The following is a 20937-nucleotide window of genomic DNA, read 5'->3' on the forward strand; positions in this document are numbered from 1 at the left end:
TTCGATTAAAGCAGCCCGAGACTGCCTTTGGGAACAGCTGTGGACGGAGGGGCCCATGTCCGCTTTTCCACCAGCTGTTTCTGATGGCTGCATCAGGTTGCCGCCAATACGTACGTATCCATCTTTTAATAGGAGTAGGTCGAGTATATGGATCATCATCATCTTCAGATCTCACGTCGACGGAAGAGTTTCGCCGGTGATAGTAATCAGGACATTGCAAGAGGGTAAGTATCATCTTATCGGCATTCGTTTACAGATTGTCAAAGGATAGGATAATAGTGGGTAAGCCCTATTTAAAATATCATGTATGAAATGGGATTCTTTTGCCTGTCTCTGATTGAGCACTATGGCTCACACAATTGTCCTACAGTTTTGCTAGGCCACTTTGACCTTAATAAAGTCCACCCTCATGATTGCATATTTATTCCTCTCGATTTAGATTTAGAATATACTTGTCTACAAAACTAATATAGTTAATCTAATATTCGGAGGGATATTATATCAAAATTACATGGGGCAGTGTTTGATAAAGTTTGGATGGTATCATTCTGCCAAAAGAAAAAGAAAATAATTTTAAGAGTGATTGGTTGGTGGGATGGGTCATATTTTTCCTCAATACAATGTCCTCAATACTACCGCAACCAAGTGGTCCAAACTTATCATGTTCTTTCAGAAGCAAGCATAAGAAAGAGTGGCACGCCCATAGTTGCATTCATATCTTGAACTGATACAAGAATGCTGATCCTATCTACTTACCCCCATATCTCCATACCGACAAAACAAATACCGGTGTTCTTTCTTGGATTGATAAACACTGATTAAGACGGACCCATCTGAGCAGTATTTAAAACCACGGACAAAAGTGAAGTATCATATGATGTGTTCTCAATCAATCCCTTTAAAAAAAAAAAGGAAAAAAAAGAGGTGTTTTAATAATCAGAACTTCCAGCATATAATCGAAAGAGTCTAAGAACATCTACTCTTCCAAAATTCCATGTCAAAAAACAACTCCACTGGATGCATAAGAAAAAAAGAAATATTTGTTGATACTGCAGTCCACGAAGCATTTAGAGATTAAAATAAATAAATAAAAGCACAAATATGGCTCTAATTAGCATCTTCTGATGCTCTTATAAGACTAGGGAACGAACCTCTGTAACAAGGTACATATCAACAGAAAAAAAAAAATCCAAATACAAACAATCCAACATGATCTAGGCAAGTGTTTTTTTAACTAATATACGAAATCATGATTATTGGGAAGAGAGTGCCAACCTTCTATTTTTGTGGTTGCAACAAATTTGGGAAAAGGAATAGAGGTCGCTTCTTGCCGAGTCTAAAATTAGTTGTGTTTGACACAACGGTTCAGATGGAAACCTTAATAATGTTGAAGAAAAATTCATCTCTCTGCAAGTGATGGGACATGAAACTTCTTCCTTATAATGATGAACACCTGGTAATATAACTAAATCAAGATCTGTCGTAGTTCTCTCTATCATATTTTTGAAACCTCTGGATGCCAGGAAGATTTCTGTATATTTAGGAATGGTCAAGATTTTGTACAGAGATATTGATAGTCCTATCACCAAAATAAGCAAGAAAATGATAAGATGATGCAAGAGAATCCATACCTGACTGCAAAACAATCACGTATCCTTTTGATCCGAATAAACAGCATCAACATCATCAAGTTCAAGCAACTTGGACATAAGGTCCTTGTTTAACTCCATGGCTTCATCATCTACCTGGCACAGAAAACACCACACAATGAAATTCCAGAGAGAAGTGGAATTAATTATTATGATATGGAGTGGCTGGAGGACAAATATGTTAGAGGATTAACTTGTACCTAAATAATGACACCGTACTTTAAGACGTAATATGAAAAATTGAACAAGTATTGTGGCAAAGCTCTAATACACGAGACGAACTACTCAAAGGGCCATTTGGCTCAAGAATATTGTACCTTTCTTGTATGGAATAAGAATATGCCTAAGATAAAGAATATTTACGTTTTGTCACTACCAAAATAAGTAACAGTAATGAAAGAAATAGTTAATCTGTTATTTTGTAGAATAGGCTATTCTGTTAGTTACACCATTTAACTATACAAGTTTATAGTCCTATAAAATAATAATTGTCTGAAATGTTATAATGAGAAAATCCTTATTCCATCACTTATTATCCAAATGGACCCTAAAGAATTCAACCGTCTTGAAAAAGATTATGAGCCGTGGTGGTAACTAATCTTGACTATGTGCTTATTAGACAAAACTATTTGGATCTAGCATCAATAATCATCGGGAGAAAAATTTGAGGCTAACACAATGCAACTAACAAACTTGCATTTTGACCATGTTCTCAAATTTCTAATGCCCATAGAACAAGATGTTCTACATGTTACATGACACAATAAGTAACGCAGAGGTTTATCTTTAATCATAGAGAAATATGTCAAAATTGTTATCAGAATATCTTTACTTCTTTGGCTGTTCCAATTGTGAAATAACTACTTAATGATAGTGAAAAGATGCAGAACTTGTTGAATTACTAGATATCACACCTTCATTTGTTACAGAGAATGGTCCATGAAGCAAAGGTAAGCAGAAGTTAGAGGATTACAAAGTTAATAATGACATGAACTTCATTGGAAAGACAGTTATAGCTAGAATTTCCATTCAATTAGGTCAAGAGAGGTGAAGAAAAAAAAAAAAAAACAAAAGGGCACAACAGCATTCAACAATATGCAGGGGTTGGTTAGGCATTTAAGATCAGCCAGTAAAGGGTATGGCTGCACCAGAGAAAATATATGGCTATACTCCAGAAGTTGAAGCATTGCTTGCATAAATCCACTTTGCTAGGCCATTCAAATGGAGCTTCCACAACATATGTGCTGTTTCCTACAAAAGGTTAACGACTATTGTGTCTCACAAGTCACAAGAAAGGCCTACATGGTGGCCCATTATTTTACAAAAATATCAAAGGAGCCTATGGAGGACAAAATCTGCTTTATAAGACTTCCAAATGATGGTACTTTATAGTTTTGAGTTATTGCCACTACCTATTCTAAATGTTCACTAAGGTATCTAATTTACTTCTCTAAAAAAAAAAAAAGACATATGAGATGAGAGCATTGGTGTAGATGTTAAACCATACCTCAATGGGGTTATGTGGCAGTAGCTCAAAACCATTATCTGGTTCAAACGCTACTCCATCATCTCGTAGTTTTGATAGTATTGTGGAATAATTTTCTGAAGAAGTAACGATCTTGTAAAATCTGCAAAAGGAATTGAGTATAGAAATAATTTTCTGAACAAATTTTCAAGAACATTAATACTAAATGATCATGATTATAACTTATAAGACAACAGTCAAGCATATAAAGCATCCATCTCTGATTAATTATCTGTCAGGACCACATATTATAATGATCACAGTATATGTTTCTGGATGTGACATATCCCCATGAATGAACTCATCACATGTTTGAATTTGGACATTATGTATGCTGCTTCCCAGTTCAATTAGCTGTCCCAAATATAACTGGCCACAATATGACTGACAAATTAGCAGATTGCTTGTACCATAATATAATAACCCAAAAGAAATTCATGTGGTTGCCTGATATATCAGAAGGCAACCGAGTAAAATCTCAGTTTATATCACAGGCACAGGCAACGATTTCGTAGCATTGTCTTTTGGACATCAAAATCCATTGCATAAGAATGATGTATGTAATTCTTCAATAAATACTAGCTGTGGAATTTTACCAATTTCCGCTGGCAAATTATGAAGGAAAACAACAAAATATTTGTGGAAACAATGTCTGAGGAGGACGAATCGATGTTTGAGGAGGAGAATAATGAGAACACACATAATTTTTGAACTATCTGAAGTTAGATAGCCAACATACTTCATGCAGCAACAACAGTTGTAGCGACCTTAAATATCTCATGTTACTTGATTTGTTTCTCTAATTAAATTATTAACATTTTGACCATTATGTTAACTTAAGGAAGTCATTTAATATTGCTTCATTTAAATGTATATCTGGTCTAGACTAGCATATGTTACATAAAGGGCAGTCCAATGCATCAGACTCTCACCGATGGAAGGTTTGAAGAAGGCTAATGTTTGTAGCCCTACTCCTTATGTCTTGTGACTCTGACCTCAGTCACCTAGGTCGCAAAGAAGCAGCCTTATGTGGTGCCAAGGCTCATTCTCTGCTATTTGTGACCATACCAACTAGCAAAAGATAATAATGCATCACATAGAAGGGTTAATAACAATAAACAGTGACTAATGACATCCTCTTCTTGGCAAAATACCTATCAGGACGATCTTCTTCCAAGTCATCTTCATCCTCTGCTGGTTCTATAACATCTTCAGCACCAGCATCCAGAGCAATACTAAGCAGCTGGTCTTTGTCAGCAGCATTAGCCTTTATATTGACAACTCGAACTCGCCTAAACTTGAATAAAATAGATCCTGGATCAGCTAGCTTTGCTCCACAGTCCTTTACGACTCCTCTGATGGCAGCCACTGATCTTGTCACTTTATCTGTTAGGACCTCAACAACCATACCGACCCCACCAAAACCATATACCTGATTCAGAATATATGTATTAGTCAAAATTGCAAACTGATTTTCAAAAACATATTCAAATGGATCATTTACCTCGTAGAATTTCTCAATATAAGCCTCTTGTCCCTTTTCCGATGCTTTTTTTATGTTACGCTCCACAATTTCCTTGGGTACATCAAGCTCCCTAGCTTTGTCTAGTATAGCAGCTAAAACTGTATTCGAATTAGGATTTGGACCTCCTCTCTGTATACTTTATGATGCAACACAGCAACCACAGCATGTCAACTTCAAAAATTTTTCACATTAAGAGAACAGAAAAGTTCACTTAAAACATAAACCCCAGTTTTAGATCAGATAATTAGGTCCTTTACATCTAGAAAGAGATTTTATCATTCTGCAACAGAGTGATCTTCTTAATTTTCAGGAAGGAACTTGAATGACATGACATATCAAGAAAATGCCTAAGTAACCAGATGAAGTGGGAAGTTCTGATGCAATATAGAAAAGCTCTTTTCATCTATCTAATGGAGACATTAAATTAGGATAAATAGCCAAGCAGCTAGAATTCTTGTCAAACATAGAAACAAGACATGTTGATGGTTCAGCACTTGGACATAGGAGACATAAGTAACTATGATTTACAAAATCTGATGCAGGTTAAACTTTCTAGCAAAAGGCACCCTTGAATAACATCATACACAAAAAAGTATTACTACGAAGTTTCAGGACATCATGGGTGCTGTCATTACAAACAAGCCTACTCTCTGATAAACGTTGCGGAAACATGGCATATGAACATAGTAAGTTCCAGAAAGCTAATAATCAATAACAATATAGAAAGCTTCAGAATTTCAAAGCTTTAACAACTTACGCTGCAACAATTTCTTTTCCAATTTTGCTATTACGTTTCATTTTCTTCAGATTCTGTGCATCCTGCAAAGAAGTGGCAAATGGAACTTAAGCCAAAAACAAAAGAAAAAAATTATTTCATTGTATAATCACACTTATCTCGCTAGAGCTTATCATAACATCAGAATTAAATAAAGAAAAGACAAAACAAGATTAGATGGAAATGACATTTTTCAGGGTAACTAATAAAAAAAAAGCACCGTGGAATCATTTTGACACAACAATTATATCTTTCTATAATTCTTAAATAAGCTTTGACAAGTCAATGTAAGGGAATATTACTTTCAAAAAGAAGTTTCCTTACATATCTAAAATGAAGTTAGAAAAAGAAACCTGCAGTCCTTGACTGGATTTCCTAATTGGAAAAGAAAAAAACTTATGATCACATAGATGATGATCCTGAAGAACCTCACATGTACTGACACCAAGGCATGAAAAGAACATGAGAAGTAACAAATGCAAACAAGTAACCTAGAAATTATTAGCAAAAGCCAGATTTACAGTACAGAGACAACTTATTGCAAATAGTACTGGAGTGGATGTTAAGAAACTAAACAGCTAGTGGTAGATAAAGCATTCTTGACACTACCTATAAAAGGAACAATAGTGTTTTCAGGAAAGGGCATGAAACTGATGTCCCGAAGACAAAAAGCTGTCAGCATTGCAAATTGAACATGACACAATAATTATTTTCAGGACGAAAGGGGCATGAGATGATGATGTTTACGTATAGAAGAGGGAACAAATTGTTGTTGTGCAAATAAACAATTGCCAACACAATGCAATAATGCTTTGGAAGAAACTAAATCTTTAGTCGGGACTTCAAGCTGCTAAATTATTGTTAGCAACTGCACCACAGTTCTATATTTCCTTGATGCAACTTTCCACATAGTGATAAGTAGAACATTCCACTACATAGGAGATCTAGATTTGAGTGATGCAGCCAGAATGGACATCCCAAAGAGCATTACTGCGTCAATCAAACATGTTCGTACCAACGAAGACCCAAGGATTATAAACCTAACCAAGTGAGCAAAGCACGAGAGACATATTGCTGATCACATTACTGCGTCAATCAGACATGTTCGGACCAACGAAGAGCCAAGGATTAGATACCTAACCAAGTGAGCAATGCACGAGAGACATATTGCTGATCACCTTCTTTTACTTATAAAGAGGGAAAAGAAAACAAACAAATGAATCCGTGTTTGTGGTAGACAGATGCTACCTAGAACAAATGATAACAAGGAATCAAGCGTGTAAGACCAAAAAGTTGGGACCTTTCTTCCAGCGATCTTGCAAGAACGCCTGCCCATGCAAACAGGGCGCGAGGTCCATATCTTTCGCACGGTCTGGGTATTACGCGCCTCCTTCGGAAGAGCAGAAGGCAACCTCGAGCCCAGCAAGCCGATTCCTAAAGAGAAGAGACGAGCGGTTGGATTCATCGAAGAAATTGTTGTTACGGTAAAGATGAGAGAGGGGGAGACATACCCTGAAGGCACAGTGAGCTCCTGAGGGGAGAGAGGCCCTGTGACAGTGAGACTCTGCAGAGGACTGCACCGAAAGCCCTCGCAGACGAAGCCATCGATGCTTCTCGTCGCCTGGTTGGGCTGGCGCGCTTAAGGTGTTCGATTAAGTTTCTCACCCGCGGCGACTAAGGCCCCGCAGTAGAGAACACTTGGGGCATATCCGGGGGGCGGGTGGTCACGTTCGGCCCAATTGGTAGTAGCGTTTTGCCCAAAACGTACCCGATGTGCTTACCTCATCTTTAGTGGAAAATTCGCGGGTCCCACATATGCCTTGCTCCAACAAAAGCACGTAGTTGAGACCGGTACTGGAGCCCGAAACATTTGGGCACCTTTCTATTCTCATCCTTGGAAAAAGACTCGATCGGGCCCGTCGCCGCACCCCCCCTCGTTCCACGTGTAAACATCACATCCGTACGATGTCCATCCGACGTTGCAGACACTTCTGGTATAGCCTCTCTCTCTCTCTCTCTCTTTCTCTCTCTCGTAGCTTCGCGAATGCTCTCTGCTTCCCGCTTATAGCGTCCCTCATCGTCGTCCATTACCAGAGGTGCTGGCCGTCTGGTAAAGCCCAACCCTCAAATCTGGTTCTTTCTGTATCCACATATTAAAGAAAGCGATCCGCCATGAACCCCGACAAATTCACGCACAAGACGAACGAGGCGCTGGTCGCGGCCCACGAGCTTGCCCTTGACTCCGGGCACGCCCAGATCACGCCGCTCCACCTTGCCTCCGCCCTCGCCGCCGATCCTAATGGCCTCCTCAGCCAGGCCCTCGTCAACGCCTCCGGTGGCGCCGGCGACGCCGCAGCCCAGTCCTTCGATCGGACCGTCGGCGTCGCCCTCAAGAAGCTCCCCTCCCAGTCCCCCCCTCCCGACGAGGTTCCCGCTGCCACCTCTCTCATCAAGGTCATCCGCCGTGCGCAGTCCTCCCAGAAGTCGCGCGGCGACTCCCACCTCGCCGTCGACCAACTCATCCTCGGTCTCCTGGAGGACCCTCAGATTGCCGAGTGCCTCAAGGAGGCCGGTGTCAGCGCCGCTCGCGTCCGCGCCGAGATCGAGAAGCTCCGGGGAAAGGAGGGCAAGAAGGTAGAAAGCGCGTCCGGGGACACCAACTTCCAGGCCCTCAAGACCTATGGCCGCGACCTGGTCGAGGTCGCTGGGAAGCTCGACCCCGTCATTGGCCGCGACGAGGAGATCCGCCGCGTCATACGCGTCCTCTCCAGGAGGACCAAGAACAACCCGGTCCTCATCGGCGAGCCCGGCGTCGGCAAGACGGCCGTCGTCGAGGGCCTCGCGCAGCGGATCGTGCGCGGCGACGTTCCCAGCAATTTGCTGGATGTCCGCCTCGTGGCGCTCGACATGGGTGCACTCATCGCCGGGGCCAAGTACCGTGGCGAGTTCGAGGAGCGCCTCAAGGCTGTGCTTAAGGAGGTGGAGGAGGCTGATGGCAAGGTCATCCTCTTCATCGATGAAATCCACCTCGTTCTTGGCGCAGGACGCACCGAGGGCTCCATGGACGCTGCCAACCTCCTCAAGCCGATGCTTGCGAGAGGGCAGTTGCGGTGCATTGGAGCAACGACGTTGGAGGAGTACAGGAAGTACGTCGAGAAAGATGCCGCCTTTGAGCGGCGGTTCCAGCAGGTATACGTGGCAGAGCCCAGCATTGCTGACACCATAAGCATCCTTCGGGGACTCAAGGAGAAGTATGAAGGACATCATGGTGTTCGAATCCAGGACCGTGCTCTTGTGGTCGCTGCTCAGCTCTCAAGCCGCTATATTACCGGTACGTTTTCAAGCTTTTCCTCTTAGCTTTCAGGACAACTAATGGTGAGTGTAGCTACTGTACCGTCATGTTTCTGACTTGATTGTGCATATGAAGCAGCCATAAAGAACTAAATTTAGGTTTTTGTATATACAAATGATTTCACCAACGTGGCTGTAGTTTAGTGGTTAGAATTCTACTTTGTGACCGTAGAGACCTGGGTTTAAATCCCAGCAGCCACAAAATGTTAATAATTTTAGAGGGCGAGCCTTGGTACACCTGGGAGATCAGGGAGGGTTCAAGTCACGGAAATATTCTCTTTATAAAGCTACGTACATTGACCCTCTGCGAGAGCCTTGTACACCGGATATGCCCTTTTTAGTTTGTTTATTTACAAATAGTTTCAATGTTCTAACAATGCTGTTGAACATCATAGTTGTAATGATCTAATTCATTAGAGCAAAGGCCAAATTAACTGCTAGTATGGTTACATTTCTGAACCTATTGGGTGTTTGGCCCAGCAAAAGAACTTATTTGGTTTTCTACATAAACCAGTTATTTCATAGTATAGACATTAAATGTCATAGGCGTAGCAGGAATTTTTCCCTGTATGGTCTGTTCTTGTTCTGATTTGTGTTCTGAGAATTGTGTTGTTCTCATTTTTCAACAGGCCGTCACCTTCCTGACAAGGCAATTGACTTGGTTGATGAGGCTTGTGCAAATGTAAGGGTACAGCTTGATAGTCAGCCAGAGGAGATTGATAACCTGGAGAGGAAAAGGATTCAGTTGGAAGTGGAATTGCATGCTCTTGAGAAGGAGAAGGACAAAGCTAGTAAAGCAAGGCTTATTGAGGTGGGTGTCTGTTGCCTAAGAGCTTTTTATCTTATATGTTATCCTATATGTTGTCTGTTCTGAGTTCTGATGACGTTGTGCAATGTGTTTCCTTCAGGTTAGGAAGGAATTGGATGATTTAAGGGATAAGCTGCAACCACTGATGATGAAATACAGGAAGGAGAAGGAGGGAATTGATGAGATTCGCAGGTTGAAGCAGTGCCGTGAAGAGCTAATGTTTACTCTAAAGGAGGCTGAGCGGAGGATGGATCTGGCTCGTGTTGCTGATCTCAAGTATGGTGCCTTGCAAGAAATAGATGCTTCTATTGCAACGCTTGAGGGGGGTACCAATGAGAACTTGATGTTGACAGAGACTGTTGGGCCCGAGCACATTGCAGAGGTGTGGGTCCAACATCAACATAATCTTCAGGATTTAGTTGTTCACCAATCTTGTTACTAAAAGTTTGATGTCCTGGTTAGGTTGTGAGCCGGTGGACAGGAATTCCAGTGACAAGGCTTGGTCAGAATGAGAAAGACAGGTTAATTGGCCTTGCTGAGAGGTTACACAAGAGAGTTGTTGGCCAGAATCAAGCAGTTGATGCAGTAGCAGATGCAGTGCTTCGGTCTAGAGCCGGTCTAGGTCGGCCGCTGCAGCCAACTGGCTCATTCCTCTTTTTGGGTCCGACTGGTGTTGGTAAAACAGAACTTGCCAAAGCACTTGCAGAGCAACTATTTGATGATGAGAATCTTCTCATCCGCATTGACATGTCAGAGTACATGGAGCAGCATTCAGTGGCACGCCTAATTGGTGCTCCACCAGGGTGAGTAAAGCTTCTCAGGATTGTCTACTGGGTTCTAGGGTTGTACCTTACAAATGTCATTGCTTAGTATTTGATTTTTTAGGTATGTGGGGCACGAGGAAGGTGGACAACTCACCGAGGCAGTGAGGCGGAGGCCATACAGTGTCATCCTCTTTGATGAAGTAGAGAAGGCTCATGTTGCCGTCTTCAATACACTCCTTCAAGTTCTTGATGATGGCAGATTAACTGATGGCCAAGGGAGGACTGTCGACTTCACGAACACTGTCATTATCATGACTTCTAATCTTGGCGCTGAGCACCTCCTTGCTGGAATGGCAGGGGAATCTTCGATGAAGATTGCTCGTGAACAAGTTCTGCTAGAAGTACTTTATCCGGACTACCCTTTTCTGATCTCATGCCCTGATCAGTGATCATAATGTTAGACTTTGAATGGTTAACTAGTGTATATGTCAATTATGCAGGTGAGAAGGCATTTTAGGCCTGAGATGCTTAACCGACTAGATGAGATAGTAGTCTTCGATCCATTGTCACATGATCAGTTCAGAAAGGTGGCCAGGCTCCAAATGAAGGATGTTGCGCTCCGCCTTGCTCAGAGGGGCATTGCTTTGGCTGTGACAGATGCTGCTTTGGACATAGTCTTATCTGAATCCTATGATCCTGTAAGTATAGGTTCATCATCTCTTTTCTCTTTTGATTTTGCTGTTAATAGGACGTAAGAGTGATTGAATAACACATATTTGAGTTTCCAGGTGTATGGTGCAAGACCAATCAGGAGATGGTTGGAGAAGAAGGTTGTGACCCACCTATCCAGGATGCTCATACAGGGTGAGATTGATGAGAACACCACTGTATACATTGATGCAGCCCTTGGGAGGAACGAGCTATCATATAGGGTTGAGAGGAATGGGGGGCTTGTTGATGCGGCCACAGGGCGGAAGTCTGATATCCTTATTGAGATTGCCAATGGTGCAGCCAAAACCGATGCTGCTCAGGCTGTTAAAAAATTGAAGGTATTGCGTAATGAGACTGACAATGATGTGGATGAAGAGTTGGAATGAGTAGTTGTTGGATGCCAAGGAATGGTCTTTTCCGGAGGCCAAAATAAATGGAATATTGTTTTAGTTGCTTTTTTCTTTTTTGCCAAGTTGGGGTTTATCCACTGTACACTGAAAATATAATAAGAATGCCATCTTATGTGTTGTACTGCCGCTGCTGTTCTGTTGTGAAAATGTTATTATAACTTTCATCGTGTAAAGTTCCTGAATAGTATATTCCGCCTCTGGATGATGTCCAATTGTGCTGCTAATTTGGTAAGTCTTTTTTATGTAAATGTCATCTTCCATGATGATATAAGGATGAATCGACATGATGGTTCATTTATTTGAATGTCTGACTATGATATCTAACACGTCATATTTATTCATGATAGCATCATGGTGATGAAGACACCACTGGCCTCGTCATGTCCCAGACAAAGGCCCTCTCCTTAAGAGGCTGCAAGGAGGACACAGGCAATAATGGGGCAATCAAGGATACTGGAGGATAATGCAGGAAGCGGAGGCTGACAAAGAGGTTGCAAGAGGTGCTGCTGAAGACAGCAAGGAAGCGGAGGCTGACAAAGAGGGTGCAGGAGGTGCTGCTGAAGACAGCAAGGAAGCGGATGCTGACAAAGGGTGCAGGAGGTGCTGCTGAAGACAGCAAGGAAGCGGATGCTGACAAAGAGGGTGCAGGAGGTGCTGCTGTCGACAGTGAGGTTGACTGGTTAGATGTGTTTCTGCTTGATATCACTATCTTCATCTGGTATGCTAGCATGTTTGCATATGTATTGCAGTAGTTGCTATTCCCAAAGATTTATGTTTACATTGGATCTAGATCATCATTTTGTATGCTGTGTTCGTGAGAAGAAGGATCAGGTATAGAACAATGGAGACAACTTTTAGTAGCAAAAGTTTTTACATTATGCATGTTGAGGTTAATCATGTGTGTCATAACACTAACTACATTAAAAGAAATTGTGAAGACATTGTTGAAATAGATGAATAAGAAACTTGAAGCCATAATAAATTCTGATATCTAGATATTATTTGATGGGATGACAATATTAAAGAGGATGTTATTTGTGTTGTTAATGCACTAAAGTAGGACAGTCAAAATGGATAGAAGTATTTGGAATGTTATATGATTTTAATGTGCCATTGAGTTATTAAGTCCTTTAGTAGTGAACTTGGGAAATGATGAAAGAACTTGTCCAACATAAAAGTGTATATAGATGAGTGTGTTCATATGGAATTGTGGTTGTGTCATTTTACATTGATTATGACTACCCCTTGTTGTTTGTTCATTAGCACATGAAAGCCATGCAACATTCCAAATACTTTTCCATTTTGACCATCCTACTTTATTACATTAATGACACAAATAAGCTTTTGTAGATACTAATGACTCTTGCATCATATTCAAATAAGCTTATCGGATAAGCGCATGAACAACCACTTGTGTCAATAAGATTTTAAGATTTCTTTCTGTAATGTCTTTTGTGACTTATGTCCCATAGTGGTTTAAATAGGCGCCTAGGCGCTTGCCTAGGTGCACGAACGAGGCGAGGCCCAAGTGCCTCAATGATGGGCCAGGCGGTGCGCTTCAGTGAGGCGCCGCTTGGGCGAGCCACCAGGCAGTGCACTTTAGTGAGGCGTCGCTTGTGCGCGCTCCTAAACCCAAGCGTCGAGCGATCGGTTCAAATGAAGCAATTAAACCAAAGTGGCTAGTTGGTTCAATTGAACCGAGTAGCTATTTTCTTCCCCGTAAAAGCCACCCCTCGTACTCCCATGCAAGTCCGAGCCATCAACCATAGCATAGTGTTTGCCTTTGTCGCCGACACTTTTTATTGTTGCCTCAAGGGCTGAGGCTTCCTCTATTGTCGACAGACGGGTTCAACGGCGTAGCATTTATCCGTAGCTTCCATTCGCCATCGTTGCTTTCATGTGCAGCTCCTTCCACCATCGAGGGAGAGGATTGCAGCTTTCTCTGCCATTAACGGACACCTCTGAAACTTCTTCCGCCCACGACGTGCCATCCGTAGCTTCCGTTGCTATCGCTGTTGTCGTCCGTAGCTTCCTTCGTCGCCATTGTCGCTATCGTCCAAAAGTTCCATAGTCAGTGAGTTTTTCTCTCCCGCATAACAATTCTTTTTTCCCCTCTAACTATTGTTAATAGTAATTTAATATCATATTTTTATTTATATAATCATATTTATCAATTATTTTATATTTAATATTTTAGAGCGTCTCGCTTCGTTCGAACAAGCACCTAGCACCTCAGGCATTTTAGGACCTTGGCATCTAGCGCTTTTTAAATCATGGGTCCCACATTCAATGTTCTTATTTAACCTTTTTACTCTACTATTTGGTTGTTTTGGCTCTTATATCATGTTGCTGCAGAATCTTGAAAAATTAATAGTGGGAGTCAGCACCTCTGTTATTCTCAACAGATAAAATTATTACTTCCTAAATGCCTGACATATTTGCTTTCGTGACTGTTATCACTTGCTATTTTGCTATATTGTGTAGTTGATGGAAGCTTTTCTTTGCTCCTTATTTTGGATTTTGAATAATGTGTGATAAATATGAAAAGATAACGTCAGAAAACCATGTTGCAAGACCTTGCTGAGCTGTTAAGAACCATCATTCATGTTTCTTGATACTTTGAAGAATCTGATTCATTTGAAATAATGTTTCTGATGCTTCTCAAAAGCCTTTAATTACTACAATACTAATATGAAATGAAGCTTGAGCATTCTTGGACTTCTTTACTGATGCATGATGGTCTTTGCAATTCCTATATCATTAAAATGAGTTATCCATCTCTTTTTACCGTCTTATGGTTGCTATCTGTCATCTGTTAGACAAGAATTGAATCTCTATTTTGTCTTGGTAGTATAGTACTAAATTAAGTGTGTAATGATGTGCAGGCTTAATGGGATTGTTGAATGTGGCAAGAGACACATTCTCATCCATGAAAGAGCTATGCTTGTCGTGGAACAAGTCAAAGTAAGCCAGGGTAATCCACTTGTTACATGCCTTCTGGAAGGGCCAAGTGCAGGTAAGTCGACAACCTGTTTTCTAAATGATAAAAATCCTACTTCTTAGCAGTGTTGATTCATGATATTTCTTTGTTATCAGTGGCAAAACTGCAATGACGGCAACAATTGGTATTGAAACTGACTTTCCATTTGTCAAGTTCCTAACTTGTTCTTGCATTTGTGATGATCAGAATAACTTGGCGTCTTCATCCGTCTAATGATCGACACCTTTCATGACATAGATCTCTGCAGAAACAATGCTTGGTCTAAGTGATGCAAGTAAACCTGCACAAATTGTCAAGATTCCTATTATTATGCTAGTAGAACTATCTCACTGAAAATGTTCAAGTCAATGAATTGATTATGAGATAACATTTAATCTATATATATATCCTTCTCCATAAGTTATATCTTCCCCGGAAGAATTAATGTTGTTTTGGTTCTGGATTCTTTTGAATCTGACTTTCTAGCCTACTTATTTGCAGCTGCCACCTGATCTAGTTAGTTCAGTCGTAGTGGTCTCTTTTTAGTGCTGTAACTAAGTCTTGTCTGACACAGATTTTTGGGGATACTTACAAAGATCTCAACTAAGAATCATAATTCTTGATGATATGGACAGGTAAGTCATGTCCATTATAATTTTCTTTTGCCTAGATTCTTAGTACCATTTGAACATATTAAACAGCTGTTTCAAAACATACATTATTCTATCTAAAGATAGTGATTTCTATAATAGATAGCTCTTGACTATTGTGGCTTGTCCTACATTCTCTGGTCACAGTCAGTATGCTTGTCCTGCAGGGCTCCATGTTCTTGTAAACTATTGTGGCTTGACAATTCTGTCATGTTTAGAGTATGTAGCTATTGGACCGCACGTTTCAAATTTGATTTTCACTGACATTGTTAGTCCTCCTGAAATGGCTTCCGAGGAAGGTTCTATTCTCTTCCTCTGTATAAATTCCTCCCTAATTTCACCAAGCAGAAAAAAAGAAGGGAAGAAAAAGAAAAGAAGAAAGCAGTGTTAGAGAATACCAGTCAAGAATCACACTTACACATTCAATGCTAAAATAAAAATGACCTGTATGTTTCTCCTGTTGTTTCTTTGACCCCAAAGATGCCCATTGCAATTTCACTCTCTGTGACCTATTCGTTATGTAACCTCTTTTGTTTGTTGTACAATAGCATTTTAAAGAAATTGTATGCTGAATAATGTTAGCTGTGGTATGTTGATCGTGTCGTCATTCGTCAGGTAAGAATATGCTGGTAATTGGAATGGCAAGCGAGGTGAGCTTGATGGAGTATCTTGGTATGTGTGATGCATTCTCTGTTACCTAGAATGTTCCGAAATTGAACAGGAAAGATGTTAATCTTTAATGATATATAGTTTACCTTGTATAGTTTATCTTAGAATAACAATTATGAAATGTAGAATAGACAGATGCATCAATATATACTTAATTGAGAAATGAATAATAGGATTTCACATTTGACATGATTTCTCTTAGATTTTTACATGTTTGTTTTCCTAGTTTTCATAATCTATTTACTTCAGAAACTTACAACTAACAATATTATGCTTTTCAAAAGTTGTCATGGTTATAATTAAAAGTATAAAATTATCTTCTGATGGAATCATTTACCAGTATAAATATAGGTTAAGAGAAGAATTTTTTTCTACACAGCCAAATTACTACTGAACTTTTACAACCAATCTGAAACTATGAATGATGATTTCCTTTTTGACCTTTAACTCACAAGACCTTTCTGCACAACCTGCAAGTGCTCAATGCATTTGTTGAACATGATCTTGACTTTGCAGTATAAGAGAGCATCCCATCCAATCTCTCTGTATTATGGTTATACCGAGTTTTATTGTAGATCAAGTCTTTATCTTAGCATTTGGTACATGTCATATATTTGTTCTGGAAAAGTGCTTAGGCTATTTGTTCTGAGAAAGAGGAAATTGATCTCAACCATTTCTATGATATACTGAAAGATATTTTACATGCTGTCATTAACTTGTATCTCTGCGCCAGATCACAGATGCATGAGAATCTTTTGTCAGCAAAAAACATTTCTTTCTTACATGTGACGTTTTGATGATTTTTCTTTTTTCTTTATCTTTTTCTTTTGTGACCAAAGGAACTTTGTCAGATTCAATCTGATGGCTTCAATTTAAGCTGGAGTTCTGGATCAAGTTTTATATTCAATTTTTTTTGCTTTTAATGAGTCAATCTGAACACAATTTTGCATATTCGGATTATTTTAGTTGACATGCAATAGTTTATCTAACCAGTTCTAAGAGTTGTTAGTGGCATTGTCTGCAGAGATGCAGGCCAAGCTGTTCCTCATAAAGTATGCTTGCCTGACAATATATAGAGACTGACACTTATTTGGTCCCCAAAGGATGAGTTGATAGTTCTCTCCTCCGAGATGCAGGAATTGACACCATCAATTCAAGGGAGGAGGCACAAGCTCAGATGAGTTCACACCAGCAACACAAAAAAGGTGCCTTCCAATGATCTCTCTCTCTCTCTCCATTACTGTTGTATTTTACTTATTAGCTCTTTAACAAAGGTCTATTTCTTCAGTTCATGATCCTTCTTTAGCAACCATATGATGTCTCCCTTGTTTTGAAAGATATTTTGGCCAAGTTACTACTGCAACAATAGCTTTCACCTGCATTCTCGTTCTTACGATCTCGAGATAATAAGAAGGTGGCTATCGTGCCCATCAATTCTCTGTCTCTTTCGTTCTCTTGTTTATTGGATCAAATAAATCGAAGTTAAGCTAGTCATGATCAATATACATGAGATTGGACACCATGCAACCAATAGCTTAAGCTAATTAGGTTTAATGCCAAACTCAATATAAATCACCCATGACTCTTCCAATTCTGGCAATCCAGGACTGTTCCTTTGGTTGTCTCACTAAACGAACTTCCACTCTCTGGAATTCTGAAGTAGCACTACGAAGCTTTGATCTCTTCTCTCAATCTCTCTCTCTCTCTCTCTCTCTCTCTCTCTCTGTATGTCTTTAAATATGGTTGTAATGCTGAATTGCTATGTTTATCTTGGCCAAACTGTGTCCATCTTTGAGCAGATAAATCTGGCGATAATGTTCTTTTTACTGAAAGCACTGCAGGATGAGGGCCTGAAATCACATCGGACGCCCACTGGGTCATGATGATATGGACTCCTCCACAGCGAGCAGCCATGGGATGTGAGATCCACATAGCAGCGTAGATAAGGGAAGCCCGCAACACTAGGCTGTTGTTGTTCCAGTAAAGATCGAAAGGTCAGGCGACAGTGACGATCGACTTTTTCGAGCATGATGACAACGACGACCTGCTCCTGCAATATCCGTCCCCTACCGTAGAGTGGGAATAAATGGGTTTGTAGTTGCACTATTTCTCGCAGGAATTAATTGAAAGCCATGCAAATTGCTGTTTCTCTTTCTTATATTAATCTTCTTCTGTTACATTAAATTGCATGTAAGACATTTCTGTATGGATCCGAACATGAGATCTATCATTGAAGTAATGGGTAGGATTTACATTATCATCATCATCATCATCTCCATGGGTTTGGATCTAATTAGACCGAAAACCTCATTTAAAATCCAACCCCAATATTGGCTTGACTTGCTCCATCTCCAAGAAAAATACAACAAGAACAACAAAAATTTAGGATGCACATTGAATTGATTTGGTCACTATGAGAGAATCATGGATTAAAAATATTAAAATAAAAAATAAATCATAATCATCTACTCACTCTAACGATTCACATTCTATCCACCAAATTTGACATCGGCTTCTAATTAATTTCATATATTAGGTTCTAAAAAATCTCTCCCTTTGACAGATGAATAAATATTTCTTTTAATTCGTTAGGGAAGGATCTAATATAATATATATATATATATATATTTATTTATTAGATTCTAACCATTTCTCTCACAAGAATAGGAATCGACGGCCATATCTGCAAAAACCCACCAATTGTTCACAGTAAACGCTCATTGAATTAAGGATCGAAAGTAGCTTTTAAATTTCTAGAGATTTCCAATAAAAGTATACTCGTATCTTTTACAGTGATGATGCTCCGGATGATAAGATGGAAGGATGCGTGTGTCAGCCGCCTGCGATCTCTGTGGCGGGGACGAGACGAAGACAAGGACGTGAGCGGACGATACCAAGTCTTCTCCTCCCCCACCACGCACGTCTCAGATTCCCGATACGGCCTATCCCGGTGGCGTGTGGACTGCACAGACGAACGAGTAAATGCCCATCCCCCCTCTTTCATTCTTTCTCTTTGCGTGTGTGAGAGGAGCGCCTATAAATAAGCACGAAACAAGCCCCTTTTCTCTCCAAGAACACACCACACCATTCACACACTACATCCTCTGCTTCTTCGAGCCTTTTCGCCTTCCTTCCTCGTCTAACCATGTCGACCTGCGGCAACTGCGACTGCGTTGACAAGAGCCAGTGCGTGTAAGTCATCCTCCATCCCTCCACCTCTTCTTCTTCTTCTTCTTCTTCTTCTTCTAACCTCGCCCCGTTTGTGTTTGATGAGTCGACTCTTCCCACATCGCTCGTCAAAACTCAGAGCTTTATTAGGGAACATCAGCAATACTATATGTATATGTAGAAGGTCAACGTTGGCTGAGGAACTTGGTTTTGCCTTTGCAGGAAGAAGGGAAACAGCTACGGTATCGATATTGTTGAGACCGAGAAGAGGTACTGATTAGCTTCTTCTCCCTCCTCCTCGTCGAGGATGATCAAACTAATTAGGATTACACCTTATTACCTTACCTAATGCTTTTTCCGTATTCGTTTCGTCTCTTCAGCTACGTCGACGAGGTGATCGTTGCCGCAGAAGCTGCCGAGCATGACGGCAAGTGCAAGTGCGGCGCCGCCTGCGCCTGCACCGACTGCAAGTGTGGCAACTGAGAAGCACTTGTGTCACTACCACTAAATAAAAGTTTGCAATGCATAAAAAACAAAAGAACAAAAAAAAAAAAGGAAGAAGAAGAAGGTGTGGCTATGTACTCTAATAATTCGGGCAGGCTGATAGGTTGTAAGATGGGATAACGCAGTATCATCTGTGTTATCTCTGTCCTGTGTTACAACTCTCCTATCTATCCTAGTCAATGAAATATTATTAGTATTAATCTGGTTGTGTCATTCATATATGCTGCTGCTGCTGCTGCTTCCTCTTTCACCAATCAACCCAAAGGATCGATTGCACTGTAAGGCCCAACTTCCTCACCGATATGCTCGCTCAGTTACGATGAATGAACAGCAACCAAACGAGTCTGCAAATTTAAACTTCAGAAATATCAGTGAAAGGTTCCTCTTTATTGAAGGAGGATGGGATAAGGCAGCATCATTTGTTGTTTTGATTACATCTGTGTTTAGACTTCCCCTCCCTATCCTAATCGGATGATATACCACTGTCAAAAGAGTGCAATTTTATCACGTACTTACCTACTAGTATTTACCGGTCCGGCAAGAACCGAGAATCTAGTGATATTGGGAGTTTTATGATAGGGATTCTTATGATATTTTGATGTCCAAAGTTTGGACGAAGGACTGACTATATTCGCCCTAATTTATATGGAATACAAATTATGCTGCTTCTTTCAGATGGGTATGACTGCGCGGGCGCACTATTGATCCACATTACAACTACAATCAAAAGCATTGGCATCACATCTTTCTCCTTTTAAAGTCAGCTCATGGATTAAAAGCTTTGTAGGAAGAACATATTCTTGTGCCCATTAGCAACACAAAGGGTCAGAATAATATTTCTTTATATACATATTTCTGAAAGATTGTTCTTCTTTATTCTTTTTGGTGACATTGCCAATGAATGAATTGATTGGTTCCAATTTATGCATTGCCTAAAAGAATCTACACTGGTACTCTTTGGTACAAGTATGATGAAATGGAGAGCAATCTAACTGACAGAGGTGCCTCAGAGTTGAACTGTTCTTATGACTGTCTTGATCATGGGTACAGAGAGGAGGTCCAGGTTTTTGAAATGCCACCAGTATAGATAGATAGATAGAGATGATTGCCAACAAAAGATACCTTGATATGACAGAGAAGAGGAAAGGATAGGAATGTCCTTGCAACTTGAAAGATCAAAGATCTATCCTGATCTTTCGATTGTGGTGGAGTTTTCATTTTGTGATACAAAATCTCACAGCAAGTTTAAGCAGATTTGATGATTGCATAAAAAGGTTGAAAATGTTAGAACATGAAAAGAATGAAGAACATCACTTGGATCCTTTTCAGAGTAAGAGAACATCATTGGACATGGCCGACAACATAATGTTTGAGGTCGATTGTGAGGTTGGCAAAGAAACTTTGTTTAAGGAATCAATCAATATATGGGGTTTAAAAGAAATGCCAAA

General features: G+C 40.3%; 3 protein-coding genes and 1 non-coding gene across 5 annotated transcripts; 3 read left to right on the forward strand and 1 right to left on the reverse strand.

Moving 5' to 3' along the window:
* Positions 1-1014: 1014 nt before the first annotated feature.
* Positions 1015-7203, reverse strand: LOC135607711 (probable transcriptional regulatory protein At2g25830). Its single transcript, XM_065099722.1, has 8 exons — positions 6986-7203; positions 6775-6908; positions 5457-5518; positions 4679-4835; positions 4329-4606; positions 3157-3277; positions 1632-1745; positions 1015-1531 (listed from the first exon to the last, which is right to left on the reverse strand). The coding sequence occupies exons 1-7, from the start codon at positions 7077-7079 to the stop codon at positions 1647-1649; spliced, it is 945 nt and encodes a 314-aa protein (XP_064955794.1). The 5' UTR covers positions 7080-7203; the 3' UTR covers positions 1015-1531; positions 1632-1646.
* Positions 7204-7537: 334 nt separating this feature from the next.
* Positions 7538-11639, forward strand: LOC135607712 (chaperone protein ClpB1-like). Its single transcript, XM_065099723.1, has 7 exons — positions 7538-8805; positions 9455-9636; positions 9734-10015; positions 10096-10436; positions 10519-10798; positions 10898-11095; positions 11186-11639. The coding sequence occupies exons 1-7, from the start codon at positions 7647-7649 to the stop codon at positions 11492-11494; spliced, it is 2751 nt and encodes a 916-aa protein (XP_064955795.1). The 5' UTR covers positions 7538-7646; the 3' UTR covers positions 11495-11639.
* Positions 8955-9026, forward strand: TRNAH-GUG (transfer RNA histidin (anticodon GUG)). Its single transcript has one exon. It is a non-coding gene; the product is annotated as a tRNA-His (tRNA).
* Positions 11640-11995: 356 nt separating the features above from the next.
* On the forward strand, positions 11996-18080 carry LOC135607713 (vesicle-fusing ATPase-like). 2 transcript variants are annotated; one of them, XM_065099724.1, is made up of 5 exons: positions 11996-12197; positions 14404-14534; positions 15764-15820; positions 16842-17022; positions 17659-18080. In XM_065099724.1, the coding sequence occupies exons 1-4, from the start codon at positions 12097-12099 to the stop codon at positions 16898-16900; spliced, it is 348 nt and encodes a 115-aa protein (XP_064955796.1). In that variant the 5' UTR covers positions 11996-12096; the 3' UTR covers positions 16901-17022; positions 17659-18080. The 2 variants fall into 2 exon arrangements, with proteins under 2 accessions (XP_064955796.1, XP_064955797.1); XM_065099725.1 differs by having other exon boundaries at positions 11996-12189.
* The last annotated feature ends 2857 nt before the right edge of the window (positions 18081-20937 follow it).

The sequence above is a fragment of the Musa acuminata genome, chromosome BXJ2-3, assembly GCF_036884655.1.
Source record: "Musa acuminata AAA Group cultivar baxijiao chromosome BXJ2-3, Cavendish_Baxijiao_AAA, whole genome shotgun sequence".
NCBI classification, from domain to species: Eukaryota; Viridiplantae; Streptophyta; class Magnoliopsida; order Zingiberales; family Musaceae; genus Musa; species Musa acuminata.

Coding starts and splice junctions, on each gene's coding strand:
- LOC135607712 (XM_065099723.1), top strand. CDS start 7,647: ATGAACCCCGACAAATTCACGCACAAGACGAACGAGGCGCTGGTCGCG. Junction 10,799..10,897: donor GTGAACAAGTTCTGCTAGAA/GTACTTTATCCG, acceptor TCAATTATGCAG/GTGAGAAGGCATTTTAGGCC. Junction 11,096..11,185: donor TATCTGAATCCTATGATCCT/GTAAGTATAGGT, acceptor TTGAGTTTCCAG/GTGTATGGTGCAAGACCAAT.
- LOC135607713 (XM_065099724.1), top strand. CDS start 12,097: ATGCTGACAAAGGGTGCAGGAGGTGCTGCTGAAGACAGCAAGGAAGCG. Junction 14,535..15,763: donor TCTGGAAGGGCCAAGTGCAG/GTAAGTCGACAA, acceptor GTCATTCGTCAG/GTAAGAATATGCTGGTAATT. Junction 15,821..16,841: donor GAGCTTGATGGAGTATCTTG/GTATGTGTGATG, acceptor CATTGTCTGCAG/AGATGCAGGCCAAGCTGTTC.
- LOC135607711 (XM_065099722.1), bottom strand. CDS start 7,079: ATGGCTTCGTCTGCGAGGGCTTTCGGTGCAGTCCTCTGCAGAGTCTCA. Junction 5,519..6,774: donor GCAAGATCGCTGGAAGAAAG/GTCCCAACTTTT, acceptor ACTTCTTTGCAG/GATGCACAGAATCTGAAGAA. Junction 3,278..4,328: donor GAAGAAGATCGTCCTGATAG/GTATTTTGCCAA, acceptor TTCCTTTTGCAG/ATTTTACAAGATCGTTACTT.